General features: G+C 50.9%; 1 protein-coding gene across 1 annotated transcript in view; it reads right to left on the minus strand.

Annotated features, from left to right (window-relative positions):
- Window positions 1-20,533, minus strand: part of GUCY1A2 (guanylate cyclase 1 soluble subunit alpha 2) — a 398,286-nt gene that overhangs the window by 256,413 nt on the left and 121,340 nt on the right. Inside the window, exon 3 of the mRNA XM_073662188.1 lies at window positions 2,896-3,017. Coding sequence (XP_073518289.1) covers window positions 2,896-3,017 — 122 coding nt within the window. The remainder of the gene's footprint in view (window positions 1-2,895; window positions 3,018-20,533) is intronic.

Below are 20,533 nucleotides of genomic sequence, written 5' to 3' on the forward strand. Positions count from 1 at the left end.
CCGTGGCACGCCGACACACATATCTACAATATTCATGAGACAAGTGGCACACAGGCCCACTTGCTCCAGGTTACAGCCTACGGCAAGGTAATAAATTATCAATGTCCATAACACAGTCCATGTAACAAAGTGTATTACCTTTGCCGGGTTTAGCTGCTGCAGTCCATTACGCTTGCCACCACTGTGGCTTTGCGGCTTCCCAGGTAGGGGTCTCCAGCCGTCATTCCTCGAAGGCTACTGGTATGTCTTCACACTTGACATCCAGCCTGCGCCTTTCAGGGTTCTTCACCAAGCCGGCTCTCCCTCAAAGGCCACTGACATCCACGCACAGGATCCAGGCTCGGCCTTTCAGGCTGCCAGGCTTCACTCTCGCAAACGGTGTCCCACACACACGGAGCACAGGCCTCACGCCTCACACTGAACACACCTGTCTCAAATTACCAGGGTTTATATATCCTGTGCACACACACACACATACTGACAGGACCTTGCTGATGTCACAGTCATGTGATCAGTCAGCTGTGTGTATAGGTCCTGTGTGCTGTCCAAGTCATGAGTACAGACCTTAACTGTGCATACAGGACCTGTATGATGTCACAGTCATGTTACCAGTCAGCTGAGGGAAAGGTATATGGTCAGGTAAAACACATCCTAGACCATTACCGTAATGCAAGCACGTCGCTGCATTACAAATACTACAGGTTATGGGGATTAGATTCTGTGATGAGACGTTGATCCAGGGAACTGGTCTGATTGCCGTATGTGGAACTCAATGGATTTCAACCTTACCACTAGGAAACTACTAATTCCCAATGCCAAAACACACCATATAGGTATTGTGCCATAGAGTGTCAGCTCTTATGTGCAGGGTCCTCTCTCCTGCAGAGTAACAGTTATTACGTCCAGGGTCTTCACTCCTGTAGAGTGTCAGCTCTTATGTGCAGGTTCCTCCCTCCTGTAGAGTGTCAGCTCTTATGTGCAGTGTCCTCTCTCCTGTAGAGTGTCAGCTCTTATGTGCAGGGTCCTCCCTCCTGTAGAGTGTCAGCTCTTAGGTGCAGGGTCCTCTCTCCTGTAGAGTGTCAGCTCTTATGTGCAGGGTCCTCTCTCCTGTAGAGTGTCAGCTCTTATGTGCAGGGTCTTCTCTACTGTAGAGTGTCAGTTCTTATGTGTAGGGACCTCTCTCCTGTAGAGTGTCAGCTCTTATGTGCAGGGTCCTCTCTCTTGTAGAGTGCCAGCTCTTATGTGCAGGGTCCTCTCTCCTGTAGAATGTCAGCTCTTATGTGCAGGGTCCTCTCTCCTGTACAGCGTCAGCTCTTATGTGCAGGGTCCTCTCTCCTGTAGAGTGTCAGCTCTTATGTGCAGGGTCCTCTCTCCTGTAGAGTGCCAGCTGTTATGTGCAGGGTCTTCTCTACTGTAGAGTGTCAGTTCTTATGTGCAGGGCCCTCTCTCCTGTAGAGTGTCAGCTGTTATGTGCAGGGTCCTCTCTCCTGTAGAATGTCAGCTCTTATGTGCAAGGTCCTCTCTCCTGTAGAGTGTCAGCTCTTATGTGCAGGGTTCTCTCTCCTGTAGAGTGTCAGCTCTTATGTCCAGGGTCTTCACTCCTGTAGAGTGTCAGCTCTTATGTGCAGGGTCCTCTCTCCTGTAGAGTGTCAGCTATTATGTACAGGGTCCTCTCTCCTGTAGAGCGTCAGCTCTTATGTGCAGGGTCCTCTCTCCTGTAGAGTGTCAGCTCTTATGTCCAGGGTCTTCACTCCTGTAGAGTGTCAGCTCTTATGTGCAGGGTCCTCTCTCCTGTAGAGTGTCAGCTCTTTTGTACAGGGTCGTCTCTCCTGTAAAGCATCAGCTCTTTTGTACAGGGTCGTCTCTCCTGTAAAGCGTCAGCTCTTATGTGCAGCGCCCTGTCTCCTGTAGAGTGTCAGCTCTTATGTGCAGAGTCCTGTCTCCTGTAGAGTGTCAGCTCTTATGTGCAGGGACCTCTCTCCTGTAGAGTGTCAGCTCTTATGTGCAGGGTCCTCTCTCCTGTAGAGTGTCAGTTCTTATGTGCAGGGTCCTCTCTCCTGTAGAGTGTCAGCTCTTATGTGCAGGGTCCTGTCTCCTGTAAAGCGTCAGCTCTTATGTGCAGGGTCCTCTCTCCTGTAGAGTGTCAGCTCTTATGTGCAGGGTCCTCTCTCCTGTAGAGTGTCAGCTCTTGTGTCCAGGGTCTTCACTCCTGTAGAGTGTCAGCTCTTATGTGCAGGGTCCTCTCTCCTGTAGAGTGTCAGCTCTATGTGCAGGGTCCTCTCTCCTGTAGAGCGTCAGCTCTTATGTGCAGGGTCCTCTCTCCTGTAAAGCGTCAGCTCTTATGTGCAGGGTCCTGTCTCCTGTAGAGTGTCAGCTCTTATGTGCAGAGTCCTCTCTCCTGTAGAGTGTCAGCTCTTATGTGCAGGGTCCTGTCTCCTGTAGAGTGTCAGCTCTTATGTGCAGGGTCCTCTCTCCTGTAGAGTGTCAGCTCTTATGTGCAGGGTCCTCTCTCCTGTAGAGTGTCAGTTCTTATGTGCAGAGTCCTCTCTCCTGTAGAGTGTCAGCTCTTATGTGCAGGGTCCTCTCTCCTGTAGAGTGTCAGCTCTTATGTACAGAACCTTTGTTCTTTTATCTCATTGTTCACCACCATTGATTATATGTCATGCTGCTTGTTTGTTATGTCATTGTACATTTCTGTGGAATACGTTGGCGCTGTATAAATAAAGATTACGATTATACATTCTATATCTTGTCTATACATATAATCAGCATTGAACTTTCTTTTACTTGGAATAAAAACGATACTTTTTACTGAAAACCTTAATATGAGGATCGTCAGTAATGATCTGCTAGGCCGCACAGAGATAACGTCTTATTTAGATGTTCACTACATACCAAGGACATTCGCTGTACACTGCAGAATTCCTGAGACGTCCTCCGCATCTTCATTTCCAGAGAGACCGGCATACGTGCATTTCGTCGAAGCGTTGTGTAAATTCTTCTCCGCATCGCGACATCTTGAAAAGAAATGATGAAACGTAAGAACGATAACCTGAGAGTTCCCTGCCGCATAACCTCCTAGTTGCCTTTCCCTCATTAAATTGTTAGCAAATCCCTAATTAACACATAGCATTCAGGCAAATCATTTCACACTCTGTGCTGCCGTACATCACCAGGAGAATTATCAGCTTGCATCACTGGTGCTAATTTAGTGGATCATTAGGAGGCTGCATATTTTAAAGTGCACAAACATGTTTGAGTAACAGCTTCACCCCGGGAAACAGAAAATGATTCACTTTACAGGCTCTTTGATATTATGTGTCTACTGCGGGTCCTCGATACGGTGAGTTCTTAATGGGAATTCCACAGATTTCACTCATTGGAGAGCGAGCAGCATGGAGATTTATACATTATTTTTCCCAGCCTAAAATACCAGTCACACATGCATTTTCATTTTGTGTCTGCAAAACTGATAAAGAAAATATATATTTTTTTATGTCAATGATCGTTCGTTTTTTCATTCTTGGCATTCTGTGTGAGCATTTTTACCATCCATAATGTTATGGTAAATATTTATACATTTGATTATTATTTTAGACAATTAAATATACATATATACACTGCTAAAAAAAATAAAGGGAACACTTAAACAACAGAATATAACTCCAAGTAAATCAAGCTTCTGTGAAATCAAAGTGTCCACTTAGGAAGCAACACTGATTGACAATCAATTTCTCATGCTGTTGTGCAAATGGAATAGACAATAGATGGAAATTATTGGCAATTATCAAGACACCCTCAATAAAGGAGTGGTTCTGCAGGTGGGGACCACAGACCACATCTCAGTACCAATGCTTTCTGGATGATGTTCAGGTCACTTTTGAATGTTGGTTGTGCTTTCACACTTGTGGTAGCATGAAACGGACTCTACAACCCATCTTGGTAGAAAAGCAAAATGAGCAATTATAAGTACATAGTGCTATATAATATGATGATTGCAATGTATTAAGGAGATAAAATTTTTGATGGGAGGAGGAGTGATTCTTTCAATAGAAAAGACATGATGTGAGTCAGTCTACCACTGCTAATGTGCATGTGCATGTCCAGAAGTAAAAAAATCGTATAGTTGCATTAGCCATTAGTGTGAAAATTGGAATATTTTACTTTGAATAAAGTTTGTGATAAAGTAAAAATATTTTAAATAATGTTATTGTTTTTTTAAATACATGAAACACAAAAATCTGATTTAAAAAAGAGGTGTTTTTCAGTGTCATATTCCCTTCAAAATCTGCCTGGACCTTTTTCAGGTCCGGCATAATTGATCTTTGAAAAGCACAGTGCCAGACAATTTATGCTATGGACCTTCTGTGCAGCATGTGCATGATATTTTGTAAAATCTCATTCATAATTCTGCTAATGTAAGACATAGGAGATTTTTTTTCACACAAATCCAGGGTAGAAATAATGCTGCATATACAGATCAAGAGAACATACACTAACGATTTGTGCATATGGTAATTCCATGTGCATTGAGCTATAGAGCAGAAAATAATACTATACTTTCTGCCCACAGCCATATAACAAGTTGAGTTGTACAGACTTGTATCAATGTAAGTCTATAGGATCAGACAGTTCATCCATATATAGTTCAGATTCTATTAGATGCTGAATTATGGAGAAAATTCCCCTAGAAGCATTGGAATAAAGTGCCATGCAAGGTCTCCATATGGGAAAAGTGCAGTGCAGTCAGATCTACTACATCATGGGCTGACCAGGAATAAGAGGTAAGAGGACTAAGAGACAATTTATGAATTGAAAAAAATAATATTAATTCTGCTTTGTATTTTGGAATTTTGCAAAATTAATTGCCTATAAATAACTCATGGAAAGTATATGCATGTCTCTAATATAACGTAGTGCAAAAAATGCTAAATATCACATGCACCATATGGGACTAACTAAATAAAGATTAATTGCTAATGTCTTTTTATATCTGCCTGTCTGATTATGTACCGCCCACTGAAGGCTCCGCCGAATCGCGCGTCGGGGTGAGCGCGCGTCCAACTAGGGATCTCACTGCCGCCTCGGCTATACTTACTGAGGTAATTACACGTACTTACAGATGGTGAATATATTTTTGCATTATTGCGCCTCTGATTAGGTGGTATACATAACTATCTAGGCCATATGAGATGGTGCTATTATATTGAATAGGTAGATTATGGTGCCTATACTGAGATGTATTGCTTATACTCAGATGAATTGAGCGTTATGTTTGATTCCTGTACAGGACGTGCACCCATTAACTGCATGTATGCATTTCATTTCTTCCCCCTCCTCTTTTTATCTGATCTTTTCAATAAAATTTTTGCAGATTTTACTACTACTTGGGATGTTTAATCATTCCTTCTTCCTTTTCCTTTTCAAAATGAATTGGCTGTAGTGTCCAAGCTGCCGAGGTAATGATGATCGCTCCCTTTAGTGGTGATAGACCCATGACCTATGAAATAGAGAGATAGATAGATAGAATTTGTAGGCTTTTAGCCAATGAGAGGCATATTTAATAATTATTAGATTTTGGGTCCCATCTAAGAAAGGTACGTCTTGTCGTGACAGATCACCTCTCATGAATTTGCCAATCTAGTATATTTTGTACAGCAGTAAATTCAGATTAAATGGAATCTAGCGCTAGATTTTTGCTACCCCGGGGCAGAGACCCTGATCCCAGCGTTGTATCACTTACTGGGCTACTTGGTCTCATTTTGATACAATCACAGTTTTCTCTGCTGCAGATCTAGCAGTTCTTTGCCAATCATTGGTGGGTGTAGAGTTATACAGATTTCATTAATATGGAGGACTACCAGGCAGCAGATTTACTAGTTTTCTAATGATAATCTCATACTAAACTATGGTAAAATTGTGATTTTATCAAAACTACAGCAAGCAGCACAGTAATTGACACATAGCTGGAATCAGGGTCTCTTTCTCTACATCAGATTATGTGGCAAAAACCTGGTGACAGATTTCTTTAAATTTCACATATTCAATGTTTGCAGAGATTTTAGTGTATACAGAGTGCTGTTGTATTATTTGGTTTGTAGATAGAAATGAAAGAGATAGACAGACAGATAGATAGATAGAGAGGCATTTTTGATAAGTATTAGGATAGATACCCATCAGAGGAAGGTCACTTTGCCGTGGTTGATGGGCATACATGAATTGGCCAATGTATGTGCTAAGAGCCTTTAGTTTTGTAAGTACATTCTATTTACCAATAATGCAGTTCAGATCTCTTGTTTTCAGTGTTTGCATATACCGTGGCCCTTACAGAGTGCTGTTGTGTTTATTTTGTATGTTGTGCAGTCATTGCAGCTTGCACCTTTTCACACTATATGGAGGTTCTCGTCAGTTTTTTTGTTTTTTGTAGATAGTGTGGTAGATTGGCTCACTCGGTTGCTCTCAGAGGTGGACACAGGAACGTTTCTTCTGCTGGTTTATTTAAACACGACATAAACCCGTGCAGGATTTAGCAAAATAAACACCGCCTTTCTGGCATAACAGCAAAACAACAGATAACTTAGTACAGTTCATATGCCTGCAGGATTTGCCCACTCAGGATACAACAAACTTCAGCTCCTACTGGAGCTCCAGACTGGAGACTTCCTTTTCTCCAGACACACAGACAGAGAGAAAAACTCAATGGCAGGACATTTAACTTTCCAACCTCACTCTTGAGGTGGAGATATGGTGAGTACCCGTCCCACCCATCTTTTACAGCTACTCACAAAAAAACAATCCTTTCATGACTGATTAACCCCTCAGCAGATAACATGCTGGAGAGAAACTTCTGGGTTTCACATCACGGAAGATAGCAATCTTAGTGATACATATCTCCCCTCACATACATTGCCAGTGACCCTCTTACAATAGATAGATAGATAGATGAAGCAGATGTGAACAGATACAAGCTTCTGTGACTGTATTATATATACACAAGAGAGTATAGCAGCACTCTTTGTGCTAATATATAACCAAACATTGAATATGTGAAATATAAACTGCTTTTACGTCATACAGAATATACTTATAAAATGAATGTGCTTAGCACATAAATTGGCCAATTCATGTGCACTCATCAGCCATGACAAGTTGACCTTTCTCTGATGGGACCTTAACCATTTCTACCAGACAAGTCTCTTAGGCCAAAAGTCTACAAATTTAAATATCAGATAGGATAGCCACGTGTTCATTGGCAAACTCCAGACGGGCCTGCACATGTGCCTTCTTGAGCAGGGGGACCTTGCGGGCACTGCAGGATTTTAAACCTTTAAGGCGTCATGTGTTACCAATGGTTTTCTTGGTGACTGTGGTCCCAGCTGCCTTGAAATCATTAACAAATTCTCCCCGTGTAGTTTTAGGCTGATCTCTCACCTTCCTCATGATCAAGGATACCCCACAAGTTGAGATTTTGCATAGTGCCCCAAATCGATCTTGATTGGCAGTCATTTTGTATTTCTCCTTCTCACCCTACGTCTTACTTATGGTTTTGTAGCCCATTCCAGCTTTGTGCAGATTTGTGATATTGTCCCTGTCATCCTTAGAAAGCTCTTTGGTCTTGCCCATGTTGTAGAGGTTAAAGTCTGACTGATTAATTGAGTCTGTGGACAGGAGTCTTTCATACAGGTGACTATGTAAGACAGCTGTCTTTAATGCAGGTAACGAGTTGATTAGGAGCGTCTAACTGGTCTGTAGGAGCCAGAACTCATAATGGTTTGTAGGGGATCAAATACTTATTTCTCACTGCAAAATGCAAATAAATGTATCTAATTTATACAATGTGATTTTCTTGATTTTTTTTTTGGGGCGGGATATTCTATCTCTCAATGTTAAAATTAATCTACCCTTAAAATTATAGACTGTTCATGTCTTTGTCAGTGGGCAAACTTACAAAAACAGCAAGGGATTAAATAATTATTTCCTTCACTGTATATGTTTCAATTTCAGAAAAATGTTTCTCAACGTAAAATTGGAAAAGCTTTGATTATCCCACCATCTGCAGTACATATGTGGTGCCCCTGAGGGTTCAGTCGCCACAGGGGTACTGCACCTCAGAACAAGGTGTGGTATCTGTAACGGGTCTGGGAGGCGGAACCTCTGGGCTACTATACAAGGGGCGGTCCTTGTAAGGGAGCGGGTGGCGACCAGGCAGGCAGTCACAGCAGGTGACCGGGACAGTCTCTAGAAGAACGGGCAGGAGGTCACGGCAAGTGACCGGGGCAGTCTCTGGATGAACGGGCAGATGGTCACGGCAAGTGACCGGGGCAGTCTCTGGGTGAATGGGCAGATGGTCACGGCAAGTGACCGGGGCAGTCTCTGGGTGAACGGGCAGATGGTCACGGCAAGTGACCGGGGCAGTCTCTGGGTAAAGGGTTGGTACGACCTGTGGCGGCTGATGGTAGACGTGAGCTCCCAGGTGAGCAGGCGAGAGTCTCTGGATAAACGGGTGGTCACAGCATGTGACGGCGGAGCCTCCAGGAAGACCAACAGACAGGCGGCAGATGAGCGCTCCCAGGTGAGCGGGCAGAAGTCTCTGGACAGGCGGGTGGTCACAGCACGTGACGGCAGAGCCTCCAGGTAGGCTAGCAGACAGGCAGCAGATGAGCGCTCCCAGGTGAGCGGGCAGGAGTCACTGGACAGGCAGGTGGTCACAGCACGTGACGGCAGAGCCTCCAGGTAGGCTAGCAGGCAGGTAGCAGATGTGCGCTCCCAGGTGAGCGGGCAAGCTGGTCCATAGACAGACTGACAAGAGTTGGAAGGCAGACCGTCGGACCTCAGGCAAGCAGGCAGGTAGTTGATGTGCGCTCCCAGGTGAGCGGGCAAGCTGGTCCTTAGACAGACTGACAGGAGTAGTAAGGCAGACCGTCGGACCTCAGGCTAGCAGGCAGGAATTAGACAGCAGACTGGCAGGAATCTGGCAGGTATCTGGCAGGTAACTGGCAACGGGACCTGAGGGCTGAAGCAGAGTAGTGAACAGTGCTACAACATTGCTCGGGCACCTCCATTTTGGAGGAGGTGCCTTTTATATGGGAGGTCCTCCGGCAATTGGACTCCTTAGGACGGCGCGCGCGGTCCCTTTAAGAGAGGGGGAGCACGCGCGCGCGCGCCCTAAGCACACTGCCGGGGAAGGAGCGCGTGCCGGAAGCAGCGGGGAGAGCAGCGCTGGAGGACGCCGCGCCAGGAGCGGGGAGGTGAGAGGGACGGCGTCTCTGCCTAGAACGGGGCAGAGACGCCGATGCTACAGTACCCCCCCCTTTAGGCCCCCTCTTTTTTTGGCCAGAAAGAAATTTCTCAAGGAGAAGCGGGGCGTTGATGTTCTCCCTGGGTTCCCAAGTTCTCTCCTCAGGACCAAACCCCTTCCAATCTACCAGAAAAAAGGTTTTTCCTCTTACCCTCTTGGAGGCCAGAATACTCTCTACCTCAAAGATGTCATCATCGGACACCGGAGCAGGAGGGGCACCTGGATTTTTGGAAAAAAAGTTAAAGACAACGGGTTTGAGGAGAGATACGTGGAAGGAGTTGGGGATCCGTAGGGTGGCCGGGAGTTTTAATTTGTAGGCCACAGGGTTAATTTGCCTGAGGACTTCGAAGGGGCCGATGAATCGAGGACCCAACTTGTAGGAGGGTACTTTGAGCCGCACATGTTTGGATGAGAGCCAAACCTTGTCTCCCGGACGGAATTGGGGCGGATCCAGACGTCTCTTATCAGCATATCTCTTCATCCGCTCAGAGGAGAGAAGAAGAGCGGACCTGGTGCTCTCCCAAATAGTAGAAAATTCGCTGACAAGAGACTCCGCAGCAGGGTTGTCCACAGAAACGGAGACAGGAAGTGGAATCCGGGGATGTTGGCCACCGACTATAAAGAACGGGGATTTGGAAGAGGACTCGCTCTCATGGTTGTTATAAGAGAACTCGGCCCATGGTAGGAGATCCACCCAGTCCGAGTGGTGAGCATCAACGAAGTGCCGGAGGTAGCTGGACAAGATCTGATTGATCCGCTCCACTTGACAATTGGACTGAGGGTGGTAAGCGGAGGAGAAATCCAGGGTAATGTCCAGCAGCTTACATGTGGCTCTCCAGAAGCGAGAGGTGAACTGAACCCCACGATCCGACACAATGTGGAGGGGCAGACCATGGAGACGGAAGATGTGGCGGATAAAGTCTTTAGCCAGCTCGGGTGCAGACGGAAGACCAGGCAGGGGAATGAAGTGGGCCATCTTAGAAAAACGGTCAGCGACAACCCAAATGACAGTGCAACCGGCAGAAACTGGAAGGTCGGTGATAAAGTCCATAGCGATGTGTTGCCAAGGATCAGCAGGTACGGGAAGGGGCAGGAGATGGCCGGCAGGTAGATGTCGGGGAACTTTGTTACGGGCACAGGATGAACAGGCCGCGACGAAGTCTACTACGTCCTTACGCAGGGTAGGCCACCAGTAATGCCGGGTAATAAGTTGGAAGGTCTTCTTTTGGCCAGCATGGCCAGCTAGTTTAGAAGAATGTCCCCAGCGAAGAACCCTCTCCCGATCTGGCACAGCTACGAACGTCTTACCGGGTGGAAGACGAGTCAGATCCAAGGGGGCCACATTCATCACCTTGGAGGAGTCGATGATGTGCGTAGGTTCCTCCTCTTGATCGGAGGACAGGAAGGACCGGGACAAGGCATCAGCTTTGACGTTCTTGTCCGCCGGACGGAAATGAAGAATGAAGTCGAAGCGGGCAAAAAACAACGACCACCGGGCCTGGCGAGGATTGAGTCTCTGGGCATTTTGGAGATATGCCAGGTTTTTGTGATCCGTGTAGATAATTACCGGGTAGAGAGCCCCTTCAAGCAGATAGCGCCACTCTCCCAGTGCCAATTTGATGGCTAGCAATTCCCGGTCTCCAATGGAGTAGTTGCGCTCCGACGAGGAGAAGATTTTGGAGAAGAAGCCGCACGTTACCATTCTCCCAGTAGAAGACTTCTGGGTGAGCACCGCTCCGGCTCCGGAAGAGGAGGCATCAACCTCCAGGTAGAATTGTTTATTACAGTCCGGACGGTGCAGGACGGGAGCAGAGGCGAAGGCTTTCTTTAGGGAAAGGAAGGCCTCCTCGGCTTCAGGCGACCATGTTCTGGGGTTAGCCCCCTTACGGGTAAGTGCAGATATGGGAGCAGTCCGAGACGAGAAGTGTGGGATGAAAAGACGATAATAATTAGCGAAGCCCAGGAATCGCTGTATCGCCTTCAAACCTTCAGGACGAGGCCATTTTAGAACGGAAGAGAGCTTCTCGGGATCCATTTGCAGACCTGTTTGGGAGATGACATAGCCCAAGAACGGAAGGGAGGTCTGATCGAAGAGGCACTTCTCGTATTTGGCGTAAAGGTGGTTCTGCCGAAGCCTAAGCAGGACCTGACGAACATCTCTCCGGTGTGTGGGGAGATCCGGAGAGAAGACCAAGATATCGTCCAGGTATACCACTACGCAGGAGTACAGGAGGTCACGGAAGATGTCGTTGACTAGTTCCTGAAAGACCGCGGGAGCATTACAGAGACCGAAGGGCATCACAAGGTACTCGTAGTGACCGTCCCGGGTATTGAATGCCGTCTTCCACTCGTCTCCTTGACGGATACGGACCAGATTATACGCTCCTCGTAGATCCAGCTTGGAGAAGATCCTGGCGCCCTTGAGACGGTCAAACAATTCGGAGATGAGTGGCAGGGGATATTTGTTTTTTACCGTGATGAGATTGAGTCCTCTGTAGTCAATACAGGGACGTAGCGAGCCGTCTTTCTTTTTGACAAAGAAGAATCCGGCTCCAGCCGGGGAGGTAGATTTTCGGATAAATCCCCTAGCCAGATTCTCTTCAATGTACTCAGACATGGCTCGGGTCTCGGCTGCAGACAACGGGTAGATACGCCCACGGGGAGGAGTGGTGCCAGGTACCAGGTCGATCGGGCAATCGTATGGCCTATGGGGTGGCAACGTCTCAGCTTCCTTCTTACCGAAGACGTCCGCATAGGGCCAGTAGGGAGCCGGGAGACCAGGTAAGTTAGCTGGAGTAGGCTGAGGGCGAAGTGGACGGACCGGGACCAGGCAGGTCCTATGGCAGTCAGGACCCCATCGGAGTACTTCACCGGACCGCCAGTTCAATACGGGTTCATGTGTCTGGAGCCAAGGTAGACCTAGCAACAGGGAGTGAGAAAGTCCGGACAGCACATGGAATGAGATCTCCTCAGAGTGCAGCATTCCCACCTGCAGGGTTATGGGTTCGGTGACGAGCAGGATGGTCTCCGAGAGAAGTCTTCCATCCACGGAGGCGACTGACAATGGTTCAGCCAGGGACTTGGTGGGAATATGGTATCTCTCTACCAGAGACTGGGAGATGAGGTTTCCAGCAGCTCCAGAATCCAGATGGGCGAGTTCAAAGAGACGGTTTTCTCCCCAAGCAATAGAGACCGGTAAGGTCAGAGACGGAGAGGGCTTACTTTTGTCTAGGACGACCTCTCCGAGTGGTCCTAGACACTGGCGTTTCCCGGCTTTTCCGGGCAGGAACGGATGAAGTGCTTCATACTGCCACAATAGAAACAGCTTCCCTCGGCTCGGCGAGATTCTTGGCGAGAACCGACCATCTTGGTCTGGTCGACCTGCATAGGCTCAGGAGAGTGTAGCTGAGGAGAGACGGAGGGAGTGATGGGTTTCTGAAAAGTAGGAGCTAGACGTGGAAACCTCCTCTCACGGGTGACCTCTTTGGCACGCTCCTGGAACCGCAGGTCAATCCGGGTGGCAAGAGTTATTAGGTCATCGAGAGTGGTAGGAATATCCCGACCGGCAAGTTCATCTTTTATATGGCCGGACAGACCCTCCCAGAAGACGGAAACCAGAGCGTCATTATCCCAGGCCAGCTCCGAGGCAAGGGTATGGAACCGTATGGCATATTGGCCCACCGTGAGACTTCCCTGACGGAGGCGTAGCAGAGATGATGCGGATGAGGTCTTCCGTCCGGGTTCATCGAAGACTTTCCGGAAAGCCATGAGAAAGGCAGGCAAGTCAGACACCAGGGGGTCTCCTGTCTCCCATAGAGGATTTAGCCAGGCCAGGGCCTCTCCGGTGAGATGGGACATGATGAAGGCAATTTTGGCCCTGTCGGAGTTAAACTGGTGAGACAGGAGTTCAAAGTGCAGGGTGCACTGATTTATGAAGCCACGAGCCTGGGTGGAGTCGCCTCCGAAACGAGGAGGTGCAGAAAGCCAGGGTCCGGGGTAGGATACCATGTTATTAGTGATCAGTGGAGCTGCCGGATTGCGAGTCATGGCACTGGCGGTGGTTGCAGGCAGAGCAGTCAGAGTGTCCAGGCGAGAATTGACATTCCGCAGGTGACCCAGGATGGACTCCTGTTGGGACCTCTGACGGGACAGTTCATGACACAGGTCCGAGAGCGAGGGAGCTTGGGGGCCACCGGGTTCCATGGCCCGAGCAAACTGTAACGGGTCTGGGAGGCGGAACCTCTGGGCTACTATACAAGGGGGCCGTCCTTGTAAGGGAGCGGGTGGCGACCAGGCAGGCAGTCACAGCAGGTGACCGGGACAGTCTCTAGAAGAACGGGCAGGAGGTCACGGCAAGTGACCGGGGCAGTCTCTGGATGAACGGGCAGATGGTCACGGCAAGTGACCGGGGCAGTCTCTGGGTGAACGGGCAGATGGTCACGGCAAGTGACCGGGGCAGTCTCTGGGTGAACGGGCAGATGGTCACGGCAAGTGACCGGGGCAGTCTCTGGGTAAAGGGTTGGTACGACCTGTGGCGGCTGATGGTAGACGTGAGCTCCCAGGTGAGCAGGCGAGAGTCTCTGGATAAACGGGTGGTCACAGCATGTGACGGCGGAGCCTCCAGGAAGACCAACAGACAGGCGGCAGATGAGCGCTCCCAGGTGAGCGGGCAGAAGTCTCTGGACAGGCGGGTGGTCACAGCACGTGACGGCAGAGCCTCCAGGTAGGCTAGCAGACAGGCAGCAGATGAGCGCTCCCAGGTGAGCGGGCAGGAGTCACTGGACAGGCAGGTGGTCACAGCACGTGACGGCAGAGCCTCCAGGTAGGCTAGCAGGCAGGTAGCAGATGTGCGCTCCCAGGTGAGCGGGCAAGCTGGTCCATAGACAGACTGACAAGAGTTGGAAGGCAGACCGTCGGACCTCAGGCAAGCAGGCAGGTAGTTGATGTGCGCTCCCAGGTGAGCGGGCAAGCTGGTCCTTAGACAGACTGACAGGAGTAGTAAGGCAGACCGTCGGACCTCAGGCTAGCAGGCAGGTAGCAGGATATCAGGCAGGAATTAGACAGCAGACTGGCAGGAATCTGGCAGGTATCTGGCAGGTAACTGGCAACGGGACCTGAGGGCTGAAGCAGAGTAGTGAACAGTGCTACAACATTGCTCGGGCACCTCCATTTTGGAGGAGGTGCCTTTTATATGGGAGGTCCTCCGGCAATTGGCCGGGGACTCCTTAGGACGGCGCGCGCGGTCCCTTTAAGAGAGGGGGAGCGCGCGCGCGCGCGCCCTAAGCACACTGCCGGGGAAGGAGCGCGTGCCGGAAGCAGCGGGGAGAGCAGCGCTGGAGGACGCCGCGCCAGGAGCGGGGAGGTGAGAGGGACGGCGTCTCTGCCTAGAACGGGGCAGAGACGCCGATGCTACAGTATCTCCTCTCCAAGGTAAGGATGGAGCACCACACAGGACCCCAACCACACACTCAACACTACACCACTCCAGTTCTGAAGGGGGCCTAAAGCACCATAGAGCTGTTCCAGTCCTGAATGGAGGAGTTGGGGGGAACCAAAGTTAGGGGGAACCATGTAGTGAGTGAGGGCGGAGGAAGCACTTTACTTTAGCACTTAAAAGAATCATATATAATTGGAGGTCATTTTAATAACCGGGTCTTTAGTCGTGGGTCTTTGGGACGGCAGGTCAGCACAAGGCTGCAGCCGGCTTAGGGGTCCACGGTTCCCGGTCTGAGGCCTCGAGAAGGGGGACTGGGACAGAGTTAAAATCGGCTCTGTCCCCGGTCACAGTCCAACCAGGAAGGCCCAGGAGGGGAGCAGGGGAGATACGCTCCACAGGCGAAAGGATCTCAGGGGGTGCGGACGGAGCGGAGTCGCCACCTGCACACCTTATTTTGGCCCTGCCAGAGAGACCCTGCCACAAGAGGGGGTACCGGTCCCCGATTATCTGACTTTGCACTTCACGTCTCTGTCGGAAAAGTCCGGAGGCTTATGTGGATCCCAGGGGGATACGGACGGAGCGGAGTCGCCACTTGTATGCCCTAATCTGCGTTTATCCAGAGGGACCTGGCCTAACGCCACGTTCTCACCACAAGTCACCAAAAAGGGCACCCAGTCAGTCCGGGAACTACACGTTACCCACAAGGGACATCGCAGTACCCGTACGGGACTCAGTGGGGGACACAAGGCGGGAGAAGTTCAAACAAGAGAGGAACACATTAGAGCAGGGGTCTTGTCAAGTGCTCCTGAACTACCTGGAGTGTGCTGAACCCCACCCTGGCTGCCGCAGCTCGCCGTGTGACAGCAGAGAGAAGCTCTGAACTGAGAAAACACTACCGTGAGTAAAGACTTGGATGACTTCAACTACTGCCTCTGTCTGTTCTTTTCCCCGCGGCTCTGCACCCGCCAATGCTCTATTCTGCATTCTTCTCCTACACTGCCCTGAGGCCCCGCTCTACCTGTGGGGAGCCGCACCAACTAAGCTGCCAGAAACACCGGCCTCAGAGGACTGTCGCAGCGCTGGTGATCCTCACCAGACACCACGAGTGGCGTCACGAACATTCCCCTTTTTCCATACAACCCCCCCCTTTTCTCCCCTTTCTTTTAAAGAGTGCCCCCAGGGTACGGGCCCAGGAGCGGACCACCGCGACATCCCCCCCCAAGGTCAGGCAACAACAAGGCCCGGGCGCCGAGTCGTCCCCATCCCCTGGGCGCATTATCTCTTCCTGGCGTCATGAAGTGGATTTCGTGCCCGTGGCAATGGCAGAAATCTATACCGATTGCCATCGGGTACTGTGCGCCTTTCCTAAAGACTGTATTTCCACATTCAATGTGGTGCCCGCCCAAGAAGAACGGGCGCCATTATGTGCAGGGAAAACAACAACTACTTAAGTCCTCCCATCGTGGGCCAGGTTCCCCAATGGCGCCAAAAGCTCAGACCGCCCCTTACCACAGAGACAGTCTGTTAGGCGTCGGTCTGTGGCTGGAATTGAAATGGGTCCAGGACCTTCTGTGGTCTCCCATTTCAGTCCAGCCAGGGCTGATGCTGCTCAGCATCATCGCCAGTCCCATCGCCTAGCTGGTCCACGAGATGTACAGATTATCTCCCGTGTATTGGTACCTAGCAGTGTTAAGCATAGGTTGCAGAGGGAGACAGGGTGCTTGGAATCTAAGTCCAGGATTCGTCGCACTGAGCATGCCCGTGACCTGGCGGATCGTGATTGGTGGTTTGGCACCCACCTGACCCGGTGACCTGGCACCGCCTGATTGGTCCATGGATGGCGTCACCAATGGCACGTCGTGGGCAGGGCTTAGTCTTTAAAAGGCCCTCCACAAACATGGCGGCACGCTCTGATCATTTGAGCAAGTGATGCTGCTGTGTGGACAACTGTGTTCCACGTGCTCCCTAGCTGTTCTTTGACCTGCCGATGCCAGAGTTCGCTCGGCTAATTAGCACAGGTCGCTTAGGCAGGCTAGTTCCATAGAGGCAGGCTAGTTCCATAGAGGCAGGTAGTTTCGTCTAGCAGTCTGGCTCTGCCAAAGGGGTCGCCTAACACCCTGAGCAGCCTGCAGACATCCTATCCTCGGCTATCGCCTGTCAGCCACGTGGAGCAGTACCCTTCAGTCCGGTAGCACGCCGGCTGGAGGCACGTGTACCCGTTGGCGTAGTCACACACGCATCCTAGCGCCGCCACTGTAGTCCCTGTGCTGTAACATGACTACAGATAGTTTTTCTCCGCCTATCTCCCGTGCTGTTAACGGAGATAGTGCGATTTGCTATACCCGTTCCAGTGTGCAGAAACACGGAAGGGTTTTACATTTAAGTTGGTTGCTTTCCTTTCCACCCGGAAAGTGTTCGGCAGCAGTCCACCAGGCTGCACTGCGGACCCCGGGGTCGGTTGCGTTCCATTATATTAAAGTTGTCTGCAACCGCCCTCCTAACCCAGTCCGCATAGTTGTGTCCATCAAGACAGATGGGACGTCCCAGGGAGTGCCCGTCTGCAAGCAGCCACTGAACCGCCCCCGAAAGAGGAGGAGAGAGAGAGGGAGACAAGGTGTGGCCTGGGCAAGCCTAGGCAGAACAAACCTGGCAGCTGCGATGGAAGCAGAGCAGGATGTGCCCTCCGTCGCTTGCCCACCAGCAGCCACCTCTCTCACCCTGGAGGGATGCAGCATTCAGCTAACAGCGTAGGAGACCGAGTTCTTCCGCGGTGTGATGCAGGACCTGACCCAGCGAGTGGAGGAGGCCCAGTGGAGAGTGGTCGCGGAGTGGAGAGAGGACCTGCTGGGGAAGCTTGCGGCCCGACGCCAAGACACGTCGCGCCCCATCAGCGATGCCCCAGCCCAGGCGGAAAAGGAGGAAGACCAGAGAGCCGCATGCAGCCCAGGAGCATATAAGAGTGAAACCCCTGCCCAAGGCGCTGAGTGTGCCGACCTGCTCCTGGACCTCCTACCGTCACCTCCATCCCCGGGCGCCACCGCTTGGGAGCAGTTCTTGGCCCCAGGTCCTGAGGCCCAAGCCGCCGCAGCCTCCGGAAGCCTGCTATCCCTCACACTCCCGGAACCGCCAGCACCTGCCCTCACCTGGGTGTACTCACACCCAAACCCGGACTGGTCCGCAAGGGACGAGGACCAGCAGCGGCCCCCGTTAACGCCGTTACCAGCACCCCCGGTTGCTTGCCCAAAAGCGGAGGAGTTTAGATGGGACAACCAGGGGGGGGATCTAATGTGGTTTCCCCAGGAGACCCAGGCTGAGGCCCGACAGCAGGAGGAGTTTTGCAAAAGTGAGCTCCTCTAGCTAGAGAAGGAACGGCGTGCCCGGAGGGTCCGCTGTGAACAGTTAGAGGTGCAGTCAAAAGCCGCTAAGGCCCAAACCAGGCAGGCAGAGGCCTCCCGTTTCAGTCCCCGGGAGGAGGGACTAATCGTCCGGTTCAACCAAGAAGTGGGTTGGGGCTTCATTCGCAGCCCCCAGTTCCAACAGGACATCTTTGTCAACCGACGAGACATTGAATCCCACCTGGAACAAGGCCACCCAGACCGCAATTTGTACCCAGGAGATTTGGTCTCCTACACCCGCCACCACGGAGTCCGTGGCTGGTACGCCCTAGAGGTACACCGGGTGTTCAAGGAAGATGCCCCCTTGCGCGTTGCCACTGGAGACCGGTCCGGATCTGTGGGCAAACACGAGCCGTACCCCCGGTGGGGATACCACCATTAATGCGTCCCCGGAGGCTAAACTTCCTTATTGCTTAGTTTCAGTTATTGTTTTGTTCCACTAAGACATTGTGCCTGCGGACGGTGAGCAGTCAACAGACTGGATTGTAAATAGTTTGCACCTATTGAGGTGCCCCCTATTGGTTTTATGTACACAACATCAGACCTCAGAACAAAAACCTGTCTGGTGTGGCACAAATGGAGGTCCAACTTGGGATCACCATGCCCTGCAGCCACCCCAGGGCCTACGTGGAGGGTTTGCTTTGGACAGGTCCCTCCTGCTGCTGAACTAGCACTTAATCTTGTCTACCGTTTTCTATATGTATATGCAATGTTTTGATATTTATCATGTAACCTGTAACGTTTAAGAAGGTGCCTCCCATTTGAATGTCTGAAAAATACCCTGTCTTTGCTCTATTGCAGCCCGCGGACGTGCTGTGTTTCACCAGGGGGGAATGTGGCGCCCCTGAGGGTTCAGTCGCCACAGGGGTACTGCACCTCAGAACGAGGTGTGGTATCTCCTCTCCAAGGTAAGGATGGAGTACCACACAGGACCCCAACCACACACTCAACACTACACCACTCCAGTTCTGAAGGGGGCCTAAAGCAGCATAGTGCTGCCCCGGTCCTGAATGGAGGAGTTGGGGGGAACCAAAGTTAGGGGGAACCATGTAGTGAGTGAGGGTCGAGGAAGCACTTTACTTTAGCACTTAAAAGAATCATATATAATTGGAGGCCATTTTAATAACCGGGTCTTTAGTCGTGGGTCTTTGGGACGGCAGGTCAGCACAAGGCTGCAGCTGGCATAGGGGTCCACGGTTCCTGGTCTCAGGCCTCGAGACGGGGGACTGGGGCAGAGTTAAAACCGGCTCTGTCCCCGGTCAGAGTCCAACCAGGAAGGCCCAGGAAGGGAGCAGAGGAGATAGGCTCCACAGGCGAAAGAATCTCAGGGGGTGCGGACGGAGCGGAGTCGCCACCTGCACACCTTATTCTGGCCCTGCCAGAGAGACCCTGCCGCAAGAGGGGGTACCGGTCCCCGATTATCTGACTTTGCACTTCACGACTCTGTCGAAAAGTCCGGAGGCTTATGTGGATCCCAGGGGGATACGGACGGAGCGGAGTCGCCACCTGTATGCCCTAATCTGCGTTTATCCAGAGGGACCCGGCCTAACGCCACGTTCTCACCACAAGTCACCAAAAAGGGCACCCAGTTGGTCCGGGAACTACACGTTACCCACAAGGGACATCACAGTACCCGTACGGGACTCAGTGGGGGACACAAGGCGGGAGAAGTTCAAACAAGAGAGGAACACATTAGAGCGGGGGGTCCTGTCAAGTGCTCCTGAACTACCTGGAGTGTGCTGAACCCCACCCTGGCTGCCGCAGCTCGCCGTGTGACAGCAGAGAGAAGCTCTGAGCTGAGAAAGCACTACCGTGAGTAAAGACTTGGATGACTTCAACTACTGCCTCTGTCTGTTCTTTTCCCCCTCGGCTCTGCACCCGCCAACGCTCTATTCTGCATTCTTCTCCTACACTGCCCTGAGGTCCCGCTCCAACTGTGGGGAGCGGCACCAGCTAAGCTGTCAGAAACACCGGCCTCAGAGGACTGTCGCAGCGCTGGTGATCCTCACAAGACACCACGAGTGGCGTCATGAACATTCCCCTTTTTCCATACAACCCCCCCCCTTTTATCCCCTTTCTTTTAAAGAGTGACCCCAGGGTACGGGCCCGGGAGCCGACCACCGCGACATCCCCCCCAAGGTCAGGCAACAACAAGGCCCGGGCGCCGAGTCATCCCCATCCCCTGGGCGTGTCACATAATATCCTCAAGAGCTTCAGGCATTCTGGAGAAATCCATGTGCACAAAAGAGAAGGCCGTGGGTCACCATTGGATGTTTGTGATCTACCTTTCTCAAGAAAAGTTTCCACTGTGGAACGAAACGTTGCCGTATGGGACATTAAATTATCAATTTTTTCACCATTTTTGTGTGCTGCTTACATATTTTTTAGATATGGGATAGATAG

The sequence above is a fragment of the Phyllobates terribilis genome, unplaced genomic scaffold, assembly GCF_046119375.1.
Source record: "Phyllobates terribilis strain yellow unplaced genomic scaffold, ASM4611937v1 Scaffold_2__4_contigs__length_985480577, whole genome shotgun sequence".
Lineage (NCBI taxonomy): Eukaryota > Metazoa > Chordata > Amphibia > Anura > Dendrobatidae > Phyllobates > Phyllobates terribilis.